Genomic DNA, 20,010 nt, shown 5'->3' on the forward strand with positions numbered 1-20,010 from the left:
ACCTGACCGCAGCATTCTGAGCCTTCTGTAACCTGTGCATTTGCTTGGCCGGATGCCTGTCATCAAACTGTTCCAATAGTCGAGGTGAGTATTTGTCCTGACCCCCATAACAGCCGTGTGGTCTTCCACAGGTAGGAATGGTAACACATTCCTGAGCATCCACTGTGAGTAGTAGACTGCCTTAACCTTGGCCCCCACCTGAGCTTCGCTTCCTAGGTTCTCCTGCCACACAGAGTCCAGATTCTTAATTTTTGTGGTATATTGTAGCTTCTCACCAAGGATGCTGGGGGTAAAAGATTCCTTAGCATTCAAGACTCGCTGCTAGGGGCCAAACAAAATAATCTCGTTTTTTTCTGTGTTGAGCTGCAGCTGATTATTGGCTACCCATTTATTAATATCTACCAGACATAGATTCACTTTGATGAAGGCCTCTTCCATGTTATCGGTCTTAATATAAATTTGAGTGTCTTTGGCTTTGTGAGTGGTAACTCGACCCGTGACATGTCACAATATTTAAGACCGGGCGCATGTACAGGTTAAAAATCAATGGAGACTGTCATGAGCCATGCCTCTGACCCACTCGGGTAGAACAGCCCCCTGGCAGCAGTGGGGCTAAAGCCCTTCACACTGGCCCCAAGGGCCTTAAAACTCCATCAGTAACATACATGGAGTCAGTCCTGGCACCTTTGGCGCCAGCCTCATTATCAGGAATAAAGCAATACCAGTTTAGGATCTTAATCCAAGGAGGCCTATTACACAGCTCAGTCCTTTAGAACCAAGCCATGCGGTTTAGAGTTTTTGGTGTGGCTGGGCCTGAAACTACTTGGCCTGGAACTACTTTACCTGGGCTATTTAAACCACACCCAAACAGCAAAACACGCTTCGCGTTATTCTGCATTCCTGCAGCGTAACGCTCACCGTGTCCATCTCCTGCTCATCTACTTCTCCGGCGGCCCATTCCTGAAGCCCTAGATCCGGATTCCATTAATAACCTGGAAGAACAAGAACAGCATTAGCGAGCAAGAACACTTACCTGTGAGTCACCGGTCTTGAATCCCTCCTGCGCTTTGCTTACCTCGCCCATCTCCGAAGTTCGATGCAACCTGAAAAGGTAAAGAAACAAGGACAGCATTAATAACAATTCTCACCTGGGCAAGCAGCGAGTCCCGGCAGCACCCTGCGCTTCTCTTACCTCGCCCATCTCCGGGTTTCACCACAACCTGCAAGGGGAAAAGGAACAAGGTCAGCATTAACAAAGCACTTACCTGGGCAAGCAGCGCTTCGATCGCTCATCACTCCGGGACATCACCGCAACCTGTACAAAGAAGGGAAGAGAACACAGATGAGCAATTAACACCAATAAACAACAAAGCGCTTCACACATCAATAACTCACCGTGGTCTTTGCCATCGGCGCGGCAACTCAAACAAAAAGAGACCTTTTTAGGGAACAGCGTAGTGGAGCAAGACGCTGAGAAGACAGAGAAAACTGAGGGAAAGAAAGAGACAGAATAAAGACGGAAAAGACATTTTAACTCACCTGGAAGAAAGCAAGCAGAGTCGGAGTCACAGCAGGTCTGCACCCGACATAAGGGCACACAGACCAGTGAAGCAACTAGGTCCACGGAACGCCCGCACCAACCACGCCCCCCCGCACAGAGATGCTGGATGGAGAGTTCAACACACAAAAATCTAAGGCGCTACCCAACTTCTGGCACACAACCAAGCAGAGAGGGGTCCGGGATAGCACTTAGACCTCCATCCAGTATCGTGTGGCGCCCCCGTGGATACCAGGTGAGCGTAAAAGAGACAAAGAGGATACCTGTGGAACCCCACACCTCAAAACAATAGGTTCGGAGGTGTAGCCCCCAAATGTCACCCGCTGGTATCTGTCTGCCAGAAAAGACCTGAACCAGTCAATGGCCTGTTCAGAGACCTTATCAACTCTACTTAGACAATCTAATATAATTCTGTGATTGACAGTGTCGAACACTGCGGATAGGTCCAGGATCAACAAAAGTGTTGACCTGCTTAATCTGCGACCTCCAACAAGTCGTCAGCTATTGCCAGCAAAGCTGTCTCAGTCCTGTGCCTTGGACGAAATCCTGATTGGAATACGTCCATCAATCCCTCTTTTTCCACAAAAGTTTGAAAGTGTAAAGTGACCACTTTCTCCAACACTTTGGCTGGACGATAATTTTAACGTCTGGATCCAAATTAGATTTTTTTAATAGTGGTTTCACTGTCGCGTTTTTTAAATGTCAGAGATTTATTCACAAAGGTGGTCATGAAGGGTGCAATATTCTGGGCTAACCGCCTGGCAGTGCTGGCATGCACCACATCCAAGATTATTGGTTGGCTTAAGATTTGCTATGAGGGAATATACAAATTCCTCTGTCACTGGTCGGAACTCAAAGCTCCCCTCGGAGCTTCAACATCTACCTACGGGTTTGGGTGCCCTATCCCCCCCATCGATGCTCCAATACTCTTATGTATTGCTTCAATCTTTTCCTTGAAAAAGATATTGAAAGTGTTGGCCTGTATCTGTGAGGGACCAAGAGATGCTGCTATGCAGTTTGGCTTGCAGATGTCAAAAACCACCGAAAACACTTCCCTTGGCTGCGTCCCAGCCCGCCCAATCTCACAATGGAGAAAATCCCTTTTAGCCTTAAAGATGGCTTGCTTGTAGATCTTCAATGCCATCTTAGCCTTATTGGTGTTGTGTGCTAACTTATTTTTTCTCCATAACATGTTAGTTTGCCGCATCTGCTTTTGAAGTGGGACCAGCGTAAGAGTAAAGCAGGGCTTGGAGACCCTAATGCCCTTGGGTCTCAAGGGGGCATAATTCGAATAAATCTCTTCCAATATTGAGGTGCACGTGTTAAAATGTTCCTCACTTGGCAACATATTGTCGACACTTGCCAACCTCATCTGTACTTTTTCGCCTGGAATCTTAGCTAGATCACTAACTTTACGAGTAAGGCAGGTGGTCTGGAAGCCTCCTCTGTCCGCTTTCCTCCTGCGACTAGGTCAAACATTTGGACATAGTGGTCAGACCAGAAGATAGGACCAGTCTCATTAAATACTACGCACCTCCCACTGGCCGACACCAGATCCAAGCAGTGCCCTTTGAAATTTGATGGGGCAGTCGTCCGTATTGATAGCCTGTGGCTTCCCAGTAGGTCAGATAGCTCTTTAAACTTGGAATGTGTGCTACTGTCCAGCCAGATATTCCAGTCTCCCAAACATAGGAGTTCCTTGTATCTGCTCCCAGCTAGAGTAAGAACAATATCTAGTTTCTCCAAAAATGTCCCCGCCGGTCCTTGAGGTCTATAACCCAGAATAACTTTCACAGATCGCGTGGGGGACAGTACAATGGACATCTGGCCCATCTGGGAGTCATCTGGCCACTATAGGGCCTCGAGATGGGAAACGTGCAATGAAGATCTGTAGATTTCTGCTATGCCTCCCCCTCTCTTGCCCACTCGGTTGATGACCTGTATGCAATAGTTCTCGGCAACTAAATAGTGAAACAGTCTCTGAGACCTGTCACTGAGCCATGTTTCAGTTAATAGTAGCAGGTCCAAGTCGTGAACACTAATATATTCAGCCACTTCCACTGCATGGGCCGCGGCTGAACGGGCATTGAGTAGTGCTGCTCTGAGCTTGGATTACCCTATCTTGTCCACCTCAGCACCCGATCCTCCGAGATTGATTTACAAATTTCCAAGTATCGGATCATGTCCAGGGTTCTGAGGGTAATACTACCCGTCCTATTGTCTAGTTCTTTCAAGGCCTGGGCAGGGTATTGTTGCCCTCCCATACTTGTATCCCAACATAGAGGCGTTGCTCTCTACCTGCAGCCACACAGTTCACCCTTGAATCTGGCAGCGTAATCTGCAGACTGCCGCTAACGGCTGCAAACAGGCCTAAATAGGCTTTTGTGTTGACGCGAGTCAGTTAAGCCCTATGGCGCATCCACATGATGCACTAAACAGTGCACCGTGCGTCGGAGCTAGGAACTGAAGTCCGAACACCAAACAGAATTCGTAAGTGGATTCAATTCCCTCCTCACCCACTGCGGTTAATTATATATATGGCAGACTATGCAGGTAATGTCAAGCTCAGCCTGGTAAAATGTTCAGTTTGTCAGACTAATTAAAAGTACAATTTCACCCTCACAACTGCAATTTAAAATATCAACTTCAGTACAGCGTTAGCTCCTTCATGAATAACTACGTTTGAACACACATTGACCAAACACACGAAACACAAACCAGATTCCTATCCAGATGCCCCGAACCTCCCTTCTGACTGTCAACTGAGCCCTCAAAGATTCCAACTGTAGTTTCACTCAGACCTTGATGGGATTGGGGTAAAATGCAGATGGACAGGGGATGCAGCATTAACTAGCAGTTTACAAAGCGATTCTCACACCACATCACAAACACAAAATTACCATGATGACAGATCCCATAAAAAATGTGTTTTTGTCTTTAAATCCCATCTTGTTTTTTGGTAATGTCACTGACAGATTGTGCTTTAAATTGCACTATTTTCTGCAAATGTGACACTACTTCCCCACAACATTCCTTGGTGAGAACAGGAAGAGTGCAGCATACAGTTAAGTTTGTTTTCCCTGTCCACGTAGCCCCTCCATCACTATTTGAAGCATTATTCTCCCCAACCCACACCTTGAGGTTTCCATGTAATTGCACTCCTGACAGCAGACATGGGAAACAATGCAATGGTAGCCCTGCCCTTTGAACAATCTCAGCTTTCCTTTGTGATAGTGATGATTGCTTGATGTGCAAATGTTGTGTAAACGATGCATACCTTTGTGAAATGGTGACTATAAGCAGATGGGATTATAACAAAAGACTCTTCTGGGGATGTCCAAGTGTTGAAAATATGAAGACCTGTAGGACAGTTTTAAAGTGATCTTGGACTTTCCAATATCAGTTTTGTAATAATTAGCGATTGCTGACTTTTAGGCTCATAACCAAGAAAAAAAGGTATGTTTACATTTTTTTGTATGAATGTGTTTGTGTGTGTACATATGTGTATGCGGATGTTGGTATGTTTCTAGCGAAAAGGCGCAGTTTGTGGTCACTGAAAGTGACAGCATGCACAAATGGGGCAGCATGGGTGTATACAGAGAGGCATATATTGTTGATACAGCCCTTTTTTGCCCACTAGCAGCATGATCATGTGTTTTACAGGAGCAAAGGTGGCATGTTTTTTGAGACAAGCCTCTTCACTTCCATTGAGCACAAAAAACGACCGGCGGACAGACCTTGATGCTCTGTTTTGGACAGATCCTGGTTGACAGTGGGGCAATCTGGCATATATTGTTGAGAGAGCCATCCTAGTTTTGTTTTCTTTGGAAGCCAGCATCAACACCTGTTATAAAATGCTTCTGTGTACTGAGGGTGACCTGGCATCTATTTGAGTGTGTTACCCTGCAGAACGGAGTGTAAATTCAACATTATTGTCCAGTTTTTCTGAAATGATTGCCGGTAAATGTATGATTTCAACCCAATATTTAAAAAACATCCCTTCCCTTGGGGAGACACTAGTCCAGTTCTGGTTTTAAATTTGCATTCTGGGACTTACAGTTCTGGATTTCCCCATTATAAACCCATTATCACAAATACCAGAATGTAAAGTTAAACCCAGGACTGGACTACTGTCTCTCAAATAGAATGCATAATGTTGGCGTGTATGTTAAAAGCGTTCTAAGGAAGCACCAGCCAAAACTGGATTAGTTCAGCTGCTCTCACTCGCTTTAATTCAGGGAAAACATTTACACCCATCCACTTCACAAGTTCACCAACTGCCACTGCTTTATACTATAATGGTATTTTTGGTGTGAGGCAAGCATTGTTCTCAACCGTTTGTCCCTAAGGTGGGTGAAAACAGCTAGTTTTGTTTTTGGCTGGTGAGAGCCCATTGAGGTTTATGGGCATGGCATATAAGGGGCTTGGCTTGTGAGTGAATGGATTAAATTGCGGGTTACACTCGCCTAAAGCTTGAGATTTGTGAGGTATGATGGAAGCCCAAAAACATGACTAGTTAGGCCATCCTACCTTCTTTGACCACACATTGGGAGAACCCGATCTCCTCCATCCCGAAAGAATCCTAGGACTTTTTCCATAGTTTGCCCCCTCGCCCTATTCCTGCCATGCTGAATGCTCCCCTTGTGTAAAACCAATTCCATTGTTGTGATAGCTGCAAAGAACCCTGCATTGATGATTATTTCTGGGCGTTTGAATAAATATGAAGATGAATGTCATCAGTGTTTATTGTCTTTATGGCAGTGGAATAAAAGCATAAAATGATACTGGTTGATTAAAATATTGTAGTTTCCTTTATGTTACACTTACACAAACATTAAGTACAGAAGTAAGCAAATCTGCTTATGAAACAAAAAGTAAAATGATGACTCTACATTCATATGCACAAATCCCCCATGCCTGATGCAACCAACAACTTTGTCTGTCTAACAGCTGGCTGAATCATTTAGCATTTATTATGAGACCTAAAAAGTTTACATGGCGAACCTTGAGAGATTCCACACAGGTGGCAGTGTCTATGTGGCTCCTCATGGGTTAATGTTACAAGTGTTGATTAAGCACAGCAGACTTTTGAATGTTTACTGGATCTTAGCCGATAACTACTTACGTGTTTTTATTTTTATTTTTACAGGATGTTGTTTGGGGGTTAAACTCTTTATTTACGGTAAGACTTCCTGTTCCATGCTTGCATTGTTGTATGTTTTAAATAAACCTTATTTTTTGTATAACTGTTGATTTGGAAGCCACCCTACTGACAACAACTATTCACCATGAGCCTAAACTAAGTGTAGGCTTCTGACATGGCCTGGGTCTTTAGAAATAGACAGGACGCAGTCCATGGGTGAAGTGCTACTCACAAATTTGTTTGCTCTTTAAGAGGCCTGCTCGTGCGCCACCCTTCAGTGCGAAAAGGTGAAATAGCTATGGTTTTACACTTGCTGCTGATTGCAAAAATAGTACACTTCAAGAACCTCTGTATGGTGGATAGAGCTCTTGATAATATTGGATCTGAATATTTAATGTTAAAATTAAGATGCACTTCTATCTGGGAGCTGTACAGTGGTTGTGCTTTTTCTGCACTTCCTGCCAAAACCTCCTGAAGCAGTCAAGTGGATCGTAGACCAATCAAACTTTCTAAAAGAATTGAAGAGCCATCTCTTCCTGTGATCAGTTTGTTGCAAATACATGTGCTCCAGAGAGTTCATGCAATCAGCACCACAGGATGGCTCTTTAATTCTATTCAATAAAACAAAGTCTTTGCATGTAAACAAATGTTCTCTTGGTGCAATACAAAGTCTCTTAGTTTGGGGTGCTATCCTGGAAGCGTTTTGTCAATTCTCAGTCCCTTACAGTCTGGGTCTTTAAGTGGTCCCACACTTCTCTTTTGGTTCTGCTTTTCCTCGAGTTGGCTCATCTTTTTCACATCCCTGTTTCTATGGTTTCAGGAGACTATTTTGTCTTGGTTTCAGGGCTTGAGTGTGATTGGGCCTGAACATAAGTAACTTTACTCCCACTTTTCACCCTCTTCCATAACCTGGATTTTCTTGAACTTCACTACTTGCTCCTTCTCTATGTCCTCTCTTGTCCTCTTCCCCTCCTGCTTCTAGACCTTGTCTCTCCTCTTCAGCACCGCCTTCTCTCTCCATCTTTCTCTGCTCCTGCAACATGCTTCTACACCATGCTTAGACTGTCTTCAACCGCCCAAACCTTTCTACCAACACTCAGACTCCAGGGACGTACTTTGCTTAACTCTGAGTTGTGTGGGGCCTTGTATGTAGCAATATGATTTAATCTGTTCTGGACCGTGACTTTCATGTCGTGTCATTGGCTCCACCGTACTTCTTTGCGGGACCGTGGATCAAGCATTTATCCCTGCTCACTTCCATGTTTGGTTTTCAGCGTGTGCACACGCAGAAAGGAACAAGCACAGTGGACCCTGTGAATTGAAACACAACAATAAATGTGCACAGTGACTTGCGCCAATGGGTTTGACCTGCTATTTGCTGCCTTTAAAGTTTCCTGACCCATGTAACTCCCGAACTGACCCCTCACCCTTGGCTGGACCACAGGTACCTTTACTCTTCCCCTCTTTGCCCATACCATGGTTCACAGTAGTCCACCAGAGTCCATTCAAGGAATTATCACTTTGGAACAAGGTCTGCTTAAGTGTTTACTTTGCCCAGGATGTTTCCATTTCTAGTAGGTGTTTTTTTTTTGCCACAAGCATCCTTTAAAAAGACAGGACCATGACTTTGCCTCTCATAACATGCACCTGCCTACAACTTGGATGTGGTGGGGGAACTATAGAATTCTCCCCATGCCTGGCACTACGTTGCTCCACAGGTGACAGCACCTGGCCCGCATGGCTACCCCATCCTTTACCCCAAGATTTAAGTGGAAAGGATTCCACCTATGGTGTCAACGGAAGGACCATGATTCTACTTTCATGTCACATCATACCAGAAACAAATAGCACTACCCACTTCCTATATCCTGCTAACAAAAGCCTCCCTTTTCCTCTTTAAAAGTTGATTAAGCACTTACTACTTCGAGAAAATCTCCCTCTCCAAGGCATAAATTAGTTTTCAAAAATATATTAGCAGAGATTGCTAATTAAACATTACTTGATTAGCAAACCAACCCATTTGATTAGCAATGTTGTACTCATATTTTTAATGTCAACAGATGTTATTTGTACCCAAAACATAAAATGAACATCCATATAGCATTTGTGGTTACTGCTGAAGACGTTAATGAGATGAGTCAGTACGGGCAAATTCTTTAAAAGAGAAATGCAACCGACCTGTGGCAATGGGTGAGGAAAAAATATAAATCAACTTTTTGTAAAATGGTGCATGTCACCACAAACCAACCATGTTTGGCACATTACTGCCACTCAGAGGCCCGCTATTCACAGGGAAAATTTTATTTGACATTTACTGCATACAAAGTAAATGTTAAATAAAAGTTTGAAACATCCTCAGCAAATTGCACTCATCATTTATAAACTCTACTTGAGTGGGCGAGTAGACTTTGCAAGCTCTAGATGCGTGTCTGTAAAATGGAAAAGGTTAGTTGCATGAATTGACACAAATAAATAAATAGATATGATAGAAAAGGCTCTGAAAACAGTGTAGCCAGCACTCTAATGCAGGTGAGAATATATAATGCAATCACAATCGGAGCAAAGCGAGCTCTGGAGGATAACTTCAGTGTTTGGTATTGCAGTGGATCTGTAGATGTACAGACTGGATGGAACTATAGATCACTACTTTGCGTAAACATCTAGTTAGCTGTGTGTATTCATTTAGTAAGAGGAAAGACAATTGGGAACTAAGCAGAGTGAATGGCATAGGAGGCAGAGAACTGGGAAAATTAGGTGGAATATTGCAGTTTTAGGCCATCTCACTTTTTAGGGTATCTGGTTTATACCAGATACCCTAAAAAGTGAGATGTTATAACTGCAGGGTGATGAGATAGAATGTCAGCGAGTATGGGATCCGCTCATGGGTTAAGCACCAGTTGCACAGATACACGCATTGAGCATGTCACAGACCTAGGTTTACCACCAAATCGTTTGGCTGTGTGATCATGTACATTTTCAAAAGTGTTCACTAATCAATGTTCTCGGGAGGATAGCTCAGGGGCAATGCGCTAGCCTTGAAAGCAAGACGGCGTGGAGCAACACAGGTTTGATACCCTAGTCCGCACTTACCTTTGGGTATTAAGGGTGTTATAAAATACAAATTACAATGACAATGTGATGCATCTTCCTCCATTAAATTAAATATAGTTGAAACTACGAGATTCAGATGCGCTAACCTAAATGTTTCTGCAAAACTTGGAGATAAAACAGAATTTTCTAGTAGCAATACATAATAATGCATTATGTAGCAAATTTCCATTTTAGGAATGGAATTACATGACTATCTTTTTTTTTTTTAATAAAATGTTATCATTTTGTCACAAGATTTTAAGGCAAGAAAAAGATTAACAAGATTTAAGAAATCATCACTTGATTTGTCCTTACTGCTCATTAATTCCTCCCTCCCCCATAGCCCCTGTCCCATCCCATCCCCCTCGGCATGCTACCCTTAAAACCGCAATACCACTTTCAGAGGTGATTGTGAGCTCCTTATCCAGTACCCCTATGGCTGAGCACCATACTTTGCAAAAAAGGGAAACCATAGTTCTCCAATTTTGACCCTGGAATAATTGAGAATGTGTGTCAGGCATTCCATCTCATAAATTGTCCTGACCTTCCCTAGTCATTCCCTTTTCCATAGGGGCTGTACCCCGCTTCCAGAACTGTGCCACACAACATCTGGCTGCCACCAGAAGGGTACAGGCCATGTGGTTTCCCTGCTCCTCTTCATCGCCCTCCTCCCATATCCCAAACAAGAGCCCCCATGGGGATAAGCGACACTTGATCCCATTAACCCCTTTAACCCAGGAGTGGACCTCCATCCAATAAGTCTGCATATGGGCACAATTCCACCACATGTGATAAGTCTGCGTGCAGGATTTTAATGGCCTGCATTCTGAACTGGAGGGAGACCATGGATTGGGAAAACCTTCTACACATGGTGGCCCATAGTTCAGCTGATATGTCTTTCTGCAGGTCTTCGGCCCATCTCTTCCTAGCTTTTGGTACCTGCGGGGGTTCAGCTTTCAGAAGCATTTTGTAGATGCTTGCTATTCTGTCCTTCGTGTACCCCTCCCTTTGTAACAGCAAAGATTTGAATGTGGTGAGCTCCCGTCTCAAGTTGTGCCCCCAACGGGGGGGGCATAAGCGCTCCCTTCAATTGCAAATAGCAGAAAGGGAAGAGCTGGCCAATATGCAAGAGTTCTTCCATGGTTTCCATAGACAGGAATTCTCCCCCCTGCCACATCTGTCCCGCCCTACTAAGCCCCGCCTCATACCATTTTTGAAATTGCAGTGGGCCCGATATGAGATTCCTTAATGGGAGGGGGGGTCCGGATACAACTGAGGGGGGAGGGCCAGGTCGTGATCCACCTCGTGTCGCGCCCTCCCTCCAGATTGACCACAACACTTTCAACATAGGATGACAGAGGACACTACCCAGTATCTCCCTTTGCGGGACCCACAACCACTCACCCAGGGTCACCGGTACAAGGATTGAGTTGTCCGTTGCAACCCATTGTTCCTCTGAGTCTCCAAATGGTTAACTAACACCCGCAGCTGGGTCGCCCTATATTATGTCCCCAGGTCCGGGAGGCCCACCCCTTCTCCTCCCTTGGTAGGGTGAGGGTCCCATATACTGTCCTGGGCCTCGTGCCCACCCATATGAATTTTAGAACTCTACATTTAACCATGTCTAGGAAGGGCGCAGGGACTACCACTGGGAGCATTTGGAATAGGAACAAAAATTTGGGGAGAATGACCATTTTGATACAGTTGAGTCTCGCAATCCAGGACAGGTTAAGCCTAGCCCACTGTTCAAGGTCCCCCTTTATTTTCGCCCGTAACTGGGGAAAGTTCCTGTCAAATAGGTTGCCATGGTCTTCCGGGATCTCCAACCCTAAGTAGCGGAACCCATCCCCCTACATCTCGAATCCAAGCTCTTTCATATAGTCCCCAGTCTGAGATTTCTCGGGCCCTGTAGGGTATGCAACAGACTTACCGGGGACGGGATATATATAAGAAGGAATCATCCGCGAATAGGCTTAGCTTGTATTCTGCCATCCCCATCTGAAGCCCACATATTCGATCATCGGTCTTGACATCTTTTGCCTATGGTTCCATAACAAGCATGTATAAGTGTGGCGAGAGGGGACACCCCTGTCTGGTTCACCTGCCCTGCCCAGCCCAAACGGACGTGACTCTTCCCCATTCACCACCACTCTTGCACTGGTGGAGGAGTACAAGGCTGCTATCCAACTCTCCCATTTCTCCTCATCCCCGCCAATACCCCTTTCAAAAACGACCAGATTACGCAGTCGAAAGCCTTCTCGGCATCTAAGGACAACATCAGGGCTCGTTTTTCTTTAACCATGGATGAGTGCAGCATGTGTAGGGTCTTGCGTAGATTGTCCACCCCCTGCCGATTCTTAACAAGGCCTGTTTGGTCCGGATGGACCAATCTGGGGAGAACCCTCTCAAGCCTGGTGGCCAGAATCCTGGCAGAGATCTTGGCATCTGTTTAAGAGGGAGATGGATCTGTAGGCCTGACAATGCGTGGGGTCCTTACATGGCTTGGGTATCACCAATATTCTGGCTTCCAAAAAGGTGGAGGGAACCCTGCCTATTTTGCTGTAGGCGTTAAAAACCCTAGCCAGTGGAGCTGCCAGCAACTCCTGGAATTGTTTAAAGAAATCTCTGGTGCATGCATCCTCCCCCGGGTCTTTACCCGCCTTCAGTCTGCCTATAGCGGCCATTACCTCTTTAGCTGTGACTTCGGCCAACAGGGCTGCTAATTCCCCAGGGGTAAACTTTGGGATTGGCAAGCTATCCAGGTATGTCCTGATCGCCTGGTCCCCTGGCTCTGGCGTCCTCCTGTATAGCTCCTGATAGTATTCGTCGAAACACCCAGGTATCCCGCCTTGTTGGACGACCATACCTCCCCCTTTATCTCGGCTCCTCTCCACCCTTCTGTCCCCTCTGCTTCCCCGACCATGTTTGCCAGCAGAGATCCCACCCAGTCTCCCCTCTCATAATACTGCTGTTTTGTATATCTCAATTCTTTCAGGACCTCCCCCATGAGTGTGGCATGTAGGGGCCTGCCTTTTGTCTCAGATGAGATGGAGCAAATCAGTCCTCCCCCCCCCCCCCTTCACTCAGCTGCACCATGAGCTCCTGGATTTCTTCCGCAACTTATACTCATTGAGTCCCCTCTCCCGCTTTCTCCATGCCCCCTCCACTATTAACAGTCCCCATATTGTGGCTTTGGTGGCCACCCACACTCTATTGGGGTGTACCTCCCCTGTTTTGTTGACCTTGAAAAAGGATCAAATTTAATTACCCAGGAACTCCCTGAGAACTGAGTCCCGAAGAAGAACATCATTGCAACGCCACCCCGGGCTAACCCTTCTTTTTGCTTCAAACTGCTAGGGTGCCACCACCATTTCATGATCGGACCATGTGACTTTCCACTGTGGGGGATATGATGTCCTCCGCCTGTTCCCTGGGGATTAATAATATGTCTATCCTGGTGTAGGTAGAGTTGGGGGGAGAAGAAGTGTATCCTCCTGCCTGGGGGTGAGACGCCCTCCACACGTCCGCCCAAAAGTGGTCCTCGATGAGGGCCGTGAATTCTCTAACTCCTTTCCCATCTGCTTCGATGCTCGCCCTCTTGCTGACCACAAGTCCAGGCCTGGGTGCTGCACCAAGTTCAAATCACCCCCAACCAGAACGTAACCATCACCCCATTCCAGTGTGGCAAATACTCTCCTAAGAAAGTGAATCGGGCCCACGTTGGGCGCATACACGTGGCCAAGGTAAACAGAAGACCGTCCACTTGGCCCTTGAGTGCCAGGAATCCCCCTCCAAAGCCCCTCTTAATTTGGGGCACCTTCATGCAAAATGATCTGGCCAGTACGATTCCTACCTCTTCCTTTTTGCGCTCCCCATTGGAAGCCTAGAACATTTATCCCACTGCCCCTTTCCGCAGGGGATGCTCCATCCCTTGTTTAAAATGCGTTTCCTGCAAGAACAGGACTGATCGCTTGAGGGACCGGAACATGTTGTAGGTTAGGGACCTCTTATTTGGTGAGTTCAGCAACTTGAGGTTGAGGGTCACGACCTTCAGATCAACCATATCCCTGTCTGGGAAAGTCGCCTGTGCCCCGGGTCATTGTTCTCTCGTATGTCACAGAAGCACCTAAATTATGCATGCCAATCCCACCCACCCGCTCCCCTGTTTCCACCGTCCCTCCTACCAATCCCTCCCTAACCCACAACAACGATCCCACCCACAAAACCCCAAACAATAGCGCATTAAGCCCAACTACGTAGACACACCTGGACTTCGCCAGGTCACCACGGTATGTGGAGAGTAACGACCGGTCATGCCGTCTTTTACCCCACAGAGCAAGTCCATGTCCAGCAGGACATTGATTCAATCGCCTCCCTATCCCCAAAAAATTGCTTCTGCAGATGCATCATTTCGGTGGCGGTGAGTGCCGAACCCTTGGCTTCCTTGGTCGCCTAGAGCTGCCATCTCTTTTGGACCCACTAGGCTCAGCGAATGCACTTTTGAAGCGCTCCCTCAGCTGTCACTGACTCTTTCCGGTTGTGCCTCCTCACTTTGTAGTTCTTTTAGCAGGTTATTCGCTTCCTCGCCTTGATGCAGACCATAATTTACACCCTAGAGTTCAAACATGAGGGTGAAGGGGAGAAGTGCCAACGGTACCTCACTCCCTTGTGCTACAACCATTTTGTTTGGAGTCTACATTTGTGCCGTTGATCCAGGGTATAGGCGGATAGGTCCTGAAAGATCCTGATCTGCGTTTCTTCTCACTCGATTGTGCCACGCACCTTTGCCTTCTGTAGGATTTCCTCCTTGTTGGTGTAGTAGTGGCATTTGGTGACCAACCAGCGCGGTCCACCCCTGGACCCTGCACGCCTATGGACCCTGTAAAATGTAATGTCTCTCTTTGGAGGTGGCCCCAGCAAGTCCTGCACTAGACGCAGTAGGGACTTTTCAAGCTCCTGTGGTATTACTGTCTCTCGGTCCAGGAGCCCCCACACATGCAGATTGTTTCTCTCTGTTTTCGATATGTCAAATTTGGACCTCACCTCTCGGTCCCAACGCTCGAGTTCCTTCAGTCACATCTCTACCTCCACGTTGCCTATTTCCACGGCACAGTGGGAGTGTTCCAAGGCCTCCACTTGGTCCTCCACATTTGGGACTCTCGGCGAGAGTGCCCAGTGAGCCTTGGACCTCCGCCCTAAATGCTCGCAGTTCTGATATAACCGTGTGCATATCTTGGTGTGTGTCCCCCCAAGACCCCCTTGTCCATTCGAGCTCCAGCCTCTCTTGCCATGGTGCTGCCACAGTCTTTTGTGCCTTTCCTGGTATTACCACAGCAGTGATGTCCGCGTGCCCCCTACCTTTATCCTCCTCTTTGTCAGAGCTGTCTTTGGCCTAAATCTATGGTGCAGGGGCTGAATGATGGTCCTATCGGCCTGAACGCCCACTGCCCTGCAGCACCACTGGATATGCCTTGTGGGACTTGTGGGGAAGGGGAATCCCTCCCATCACCCTAGGGGGGTCCGGGATCCTCTTGTCTTGGCCTTTGTCGAGTCTAGGTCAGACCTCCCCAAACCAGCTGCTACAGGCTTGCCCCATCAGTGGAATGGTGCTTGGGGAGGAGCGTCTTCCTCCTCACTGGATCAAGTTAGTCTCCCTCTCCTTATAACAGTCCCGGCGCTTCCTCAAGTGGATTATTATGCAGTGGGGGAGGCCACAATGGAGCACGAGCAGGCCTCCTCCTCTTCCCATTGCTTATGATGGCTGGGAGTTCATGCTGGGGGAGGGGCCGGCTACCGGTTTCAAAAGCGGTGCCGGCGCTCCCCACATTAATATATCTGCAGCGGGTTGGAGGGCCGAGTAAGCTGTGTTGCTGCGTGAGCAGGTCTCACCCTCTCCCCGCTTCTTTAAAGCTGTTGCGTATCGGTGGGGGAGGGGCACCCTCCAGCCATCTCCCAGTCTGCAGAATGGTGCCAGCGCTTCCCCGCTGCTGCACCTGTAGGGGCTTCAGTGTTTTGCTCTGCTTGGGGGTGTTGGTGGTCGGAGGGGCTCGGCCACTCGCCAGTCTCCGTGGGGTCCGTTTCTGCAGGCTTCCTCACCTCCACGCACTGCACTTATGAAAATGGTGCCAGCGACCCTGGTCAACTTGCCGGCGATGTGCGGGCTTGGGACTGCAGGACTCTCCTAGCCCTCCAGGGGTCACACCAGAGTGAGGGTCGCATGCCCACCACTGTCGTCCTCCTCTCTGCTTGCTGCGCTCAGGGGGATCTTCTTATAACTTTACAGATCTGGCCGAACACAAAGCGCTACACTAATGCGGCTATATTTATCTGCGCTTCCTGGTGGTCTCCCACATGACTGTCTTTTAAAAAAAAATAATGTCAACACATACTGGTCTTTGCCAGACAGAATATAGTTAGCTTAATAAACGTATAATCCCAATTACGTCTAGTTAACAATTTTTTGAAAAAGAAAGTCTTGCTTTGCACTCCACCAGAGGTTTTTGGCACTTAAAATCGGAGGAAGTTATACTGCGGCACTCTCTCTCCATTATCCCCTTTGAACTTTAAGTGAACAGAGAAAAGAAGACAGTGAGAGACCGGTGCACGAGAGGAATGCAGGGTGAGCTGTGCTTTCATTGAACAGGGTAACTTAAATAGCTAGCTTTACTACACAAGTGTCAATTTAATTAGCAAACCTGCATAATTGCATAGTAGATTGCTATGTGACACTGCTTATTTTATGCCTTGCTCTCTGATTTATTTTTTAGCTGCTCGGGTGTTTAGCGATTTCTTAGGGACTTGAGGTATTTTCTTTTACTGTGATGTAAAGGTTTTCTGATTTTGTTTTTAACATTAACCTTAGATCATGTGCCTTTTTCATGTAGGTTTAGCTCTCCTGTAAGAGTCGGAAAATAAGCACTAGAGTCTGTTGGAGAAACCAGGACATAGTCCACCAACATGGACAGTTTAATTTAGTTCGGGATCTATGTTAGTCTGCATCCTCCCCCTAGTAAACATATATCTTCTGCCCTCAATTAGGTGTACATATCGAGTCAATGGTCATCTTAGATTTCAAGTAAGTATCCACCCTTCTTTAGGTTAATGCAAAAACTGCAGTATTCTTATAGTTTGAAACATTTCTTGTATAACACTGTAGCATAATATCTCAGAAGTCCTTTTCCTATTGAATCCTAACCCATCCCTGGTATTCCCCTTCATCGGTTTTCCCCATAAACCACCCTAACATCTGCACCATTGCTTAGCTGTTTGCACCCTGGACTCAATTCCCAAATGGTGGTTATTTCAAACCGGCATAGATGAAAATAGAGCAAATCTGCCTGCAGATTAACCCCACCCATAGGAAAACCATATTTGCTGGGTAGGGCAGGAGGAGTTCCTTTTCTCAACAAATTACCTAAACAGAGTGAATATATAACAAATGTCTTCGAATATAGACAAGCTACAGACGAAAACCTCCATAGGTTCCAGCATTGCCTTATGCATCAGTAAAATTAGAAACATTCTCAAAGTTCATGTCATCGTCAGCGTGGAACCTGACGCATGCCCCACTTTCACCTAGTGTCCTTGTGGGTGATGCCTGCTCTACCGCTGGGATTCCCCACATGTTTCCACCACACTATAGTTTTGTCACCTCTGTTTTTCAAGTGTTTGGTAATTGCATTGACTGTTTGGTATGCCCAAGATGTTTTGCTGCAGTATCTGACATTGATACTGTGACAGACTGCTATTTGGCAAAGGTGTAGGAGCCCTGACTTTTTTGATTTTTATTAAATTAATACAATGATGCAGGTAATTCCATTTCGGAAAGAGAAATTAGCTGATCATATTCCCCTTTCATAAACTCCATGCCAAAAGAATAGTGTGGACTTGTGTCCTGCTGCATCAGTGCCCTGATTTGCAGTGCCTGCCCTACCAATGGCACAGAGTAAGTTCAGAGGTCACAGGTCCCCATTTGACATCTGCAATGGCAGCCAGGTCTCTGCAACACAGGGGATGCATTTAAGATATTCACTCCTGTTCATAATACCTATAGTTATGGGTCTCCTGGTAAAAGAATAATATTTAAATATAAGCCATACCTGAGTTAGAGTATGGTGGATGGGATTCTCATAAGTACTACATCCACACCATCCAATATGATATCACAAGTGCCAGCTCCTGTGAGTTAGCTCAGCTGTGGAAGGACATGTATTCTGGCCAAAGTGGCTGAGCCTTCCAAATGACAGAAGAGGAACCTCAATGACCATGCGTCTTCGGTACACAAACTGCGCTGACGACACTCCAGTGTTTCTGGAGTTCCGTGGTCATTATGAGCAAGACCCTACGTGCCATAAATAACATCTACAGTGCCATCCAGGCTCGGATGTCATGTAATTCTCTTGCCCTTAATTGCAAGAAAACAGAACTCCTGATCGTCGCTACCGAAGCCCGTCTGAGCAAATTGGCACCTGACTACTCTAACTTTCTGATTTATGTTAACATTATTGCTGTCCTAGGAAAGTCAAGACCCTGGGGGTGGTCCTTTATGAGGAACCTTCAATGAGGCCGCATGTCTTGCATTCGTTCCACATGTGGTCTTGCTACCAAATGTATAAATTCCATTCACCCTTTCCTCACCACAGGGAACTGTGCCTTGCTTGCCTCTGCTCTTGTTAATTCAAGATTAGAGTATTGCAACAGCTTGTTGGCAGGCATCACAGCGCTCAATATTCGGGCATTATAGGTGACCCAGAACAAGGCTGTTTGTGCAACCCTGCGATTATCTCGGCGTGCTCACGTTGCCAGGAGAGCTTTACGTTGGCTGCCGATTAAGCAGAGGATCACGCATAAGGTCTTGACTCTTGCCTTCAAGTGCCACTTCAAAACCTGTCTGGTCTATCTATCGGATAGTGTTAAGATACATCTCAGCGTAAAGAACCTTTGGTCCTCTACGGCTCCCACCTTTGTCCAGCCTAGATTCAGGCTGGATCGTCTCGGAGGGACTTGTTTTGATGTACAGGACCCCCTACTTTGGAACTCTCGTCCTGCTCCGATGCGTCAGATGGCCAATCTGTCCACATTCAAGAAGGCCATCAAAACCCATCTTTTCAGTCTTAAGCAAGACTAATTCCTGGATCAGTTCATCTCACTGTCAGAATTCAATGTGCGCTCTGAGGCCCATGGGCGTGTTGGCGCTTTTATAAAAATTAACTAAATGCCTCTTCTTTGATCTCTTTGTGAGGGTAGGTAATGCCCTCCACCAGGCAGCTGCCCTGGGCCCAGTCATCAAAGGGAAACACCCATTCAAAGGGAGTAGCCTCGCGCCAGGGTGCTACATTTGTAAAGGCCTTTGATCCTTGTGAGGAAGGAATGGGTCAGGGTTAAAGTAGCTGGGAGAGCTCTGCATGGAAGAATACTTCCACCATTTGTTTCTCTATGCCCCTCTCTCTCTCCTTCCTGTCCACTCCACTTCCTCTGAAAAAAGTTCCTTTGGGTGTGATGTCAGAAGGGCGAAATCCATTTCTTTCAAGAACAGGGATTGGACCACTAATGCAGGCTAGCTTTAGTCCAATCACCTGTGGACATTTACCTTTAAAAGAAGGGATCTCTCACCACTTCTTTGATTCCCTCTGGAACAACATCTAAGAAGGATTCACTGGACCTCTCGGGAAATCTGTACTTTCCAAAGACCTCAACCACCGAGGTGAAAAAGGAGCATTCCAAGGCAGAGGAGAGCTCTGCCCCATACCCATTTCTGGGGCATATTGGGGGTAACACTGCGTTGGACCTAAACCTGCCAGTCTGCACCAGAATCTCCCAGGGCTGAGCGAGCATACCCTGAAGAGACACGCCCTGTGCTCTAGACCCTGAATTGGTTCTCAAAAGCACCTGAGGACGGGATCTGCTAAGGCTTCCCATTCTGGCACTGCAAAACTGGCCAGGCGGACATCAAAGCGAATTATAATTGCTTGTATGTTAAGCTGATCAACGCTGCATTGTTTCCTTGCTCAGCCCTTCACCTGTTAGGCTCGAATTAACCACTAGCAAGTCACTTGTCAAATCAGACAAGGGCTCACATCGCGACTGAACCCGACTTACCCCTCAAACTGCCACTTTGCCCACACCTCGCAGGTAACAGGGCCGCCATTATGGCAACGGCCGCCCATCAACTGCAACTGCTGGAGAGTCACTCATCAACCTTTCCCAGTTGTTACATCTC

General features: G+C 46.6%; 1 protein-coding gene across 4 annotated transcripts in view; it reads left to right on the top strand.

Moving 5' to 3' along the window:
• Positions 1-20,010, top strand: part of UBE2F (ubiquitin conjugating enzyme E2 F (putative)) — a 1,548,845-nt gene that overhangs the window by 1,189,925 nt on the left and 338,910 nt on the right. For all 4 annotated transcript variants that reach the window (XR_011274699.1, XM_069615950.1, XM_069615951.1 and 1 more), the window contains one exon: positions 6,708-6,740. Coding sequence is in view for 3 of the 4 variants with exons in the window: in XM_069615950.1 (XP_069472051.1) it covers positions 6,708-6,740 (33 nt within the window). In the remaining variant the exon portion in view is untranslated. The remainder of the gene's footprint in view (positions 1-6,707; positions 6,741-20,010) is intronic.

Source organism: Ambystoma mexicanum, chromosome 9, assembly GCF_040938575.1.
Source record: "Ambystoma mexicanum isolate Mex_15411 chromosome 9, UKY_AmexF1_1, whole genome shotgun sequence".
NCBI classification, from domain to species: domain Eukaryota; kingdom Metazoa; phylum Chordata; class Amphibia; order Caudata; family Ambystomatidae; genus Ambystoma; species Ambystoma mexicanum.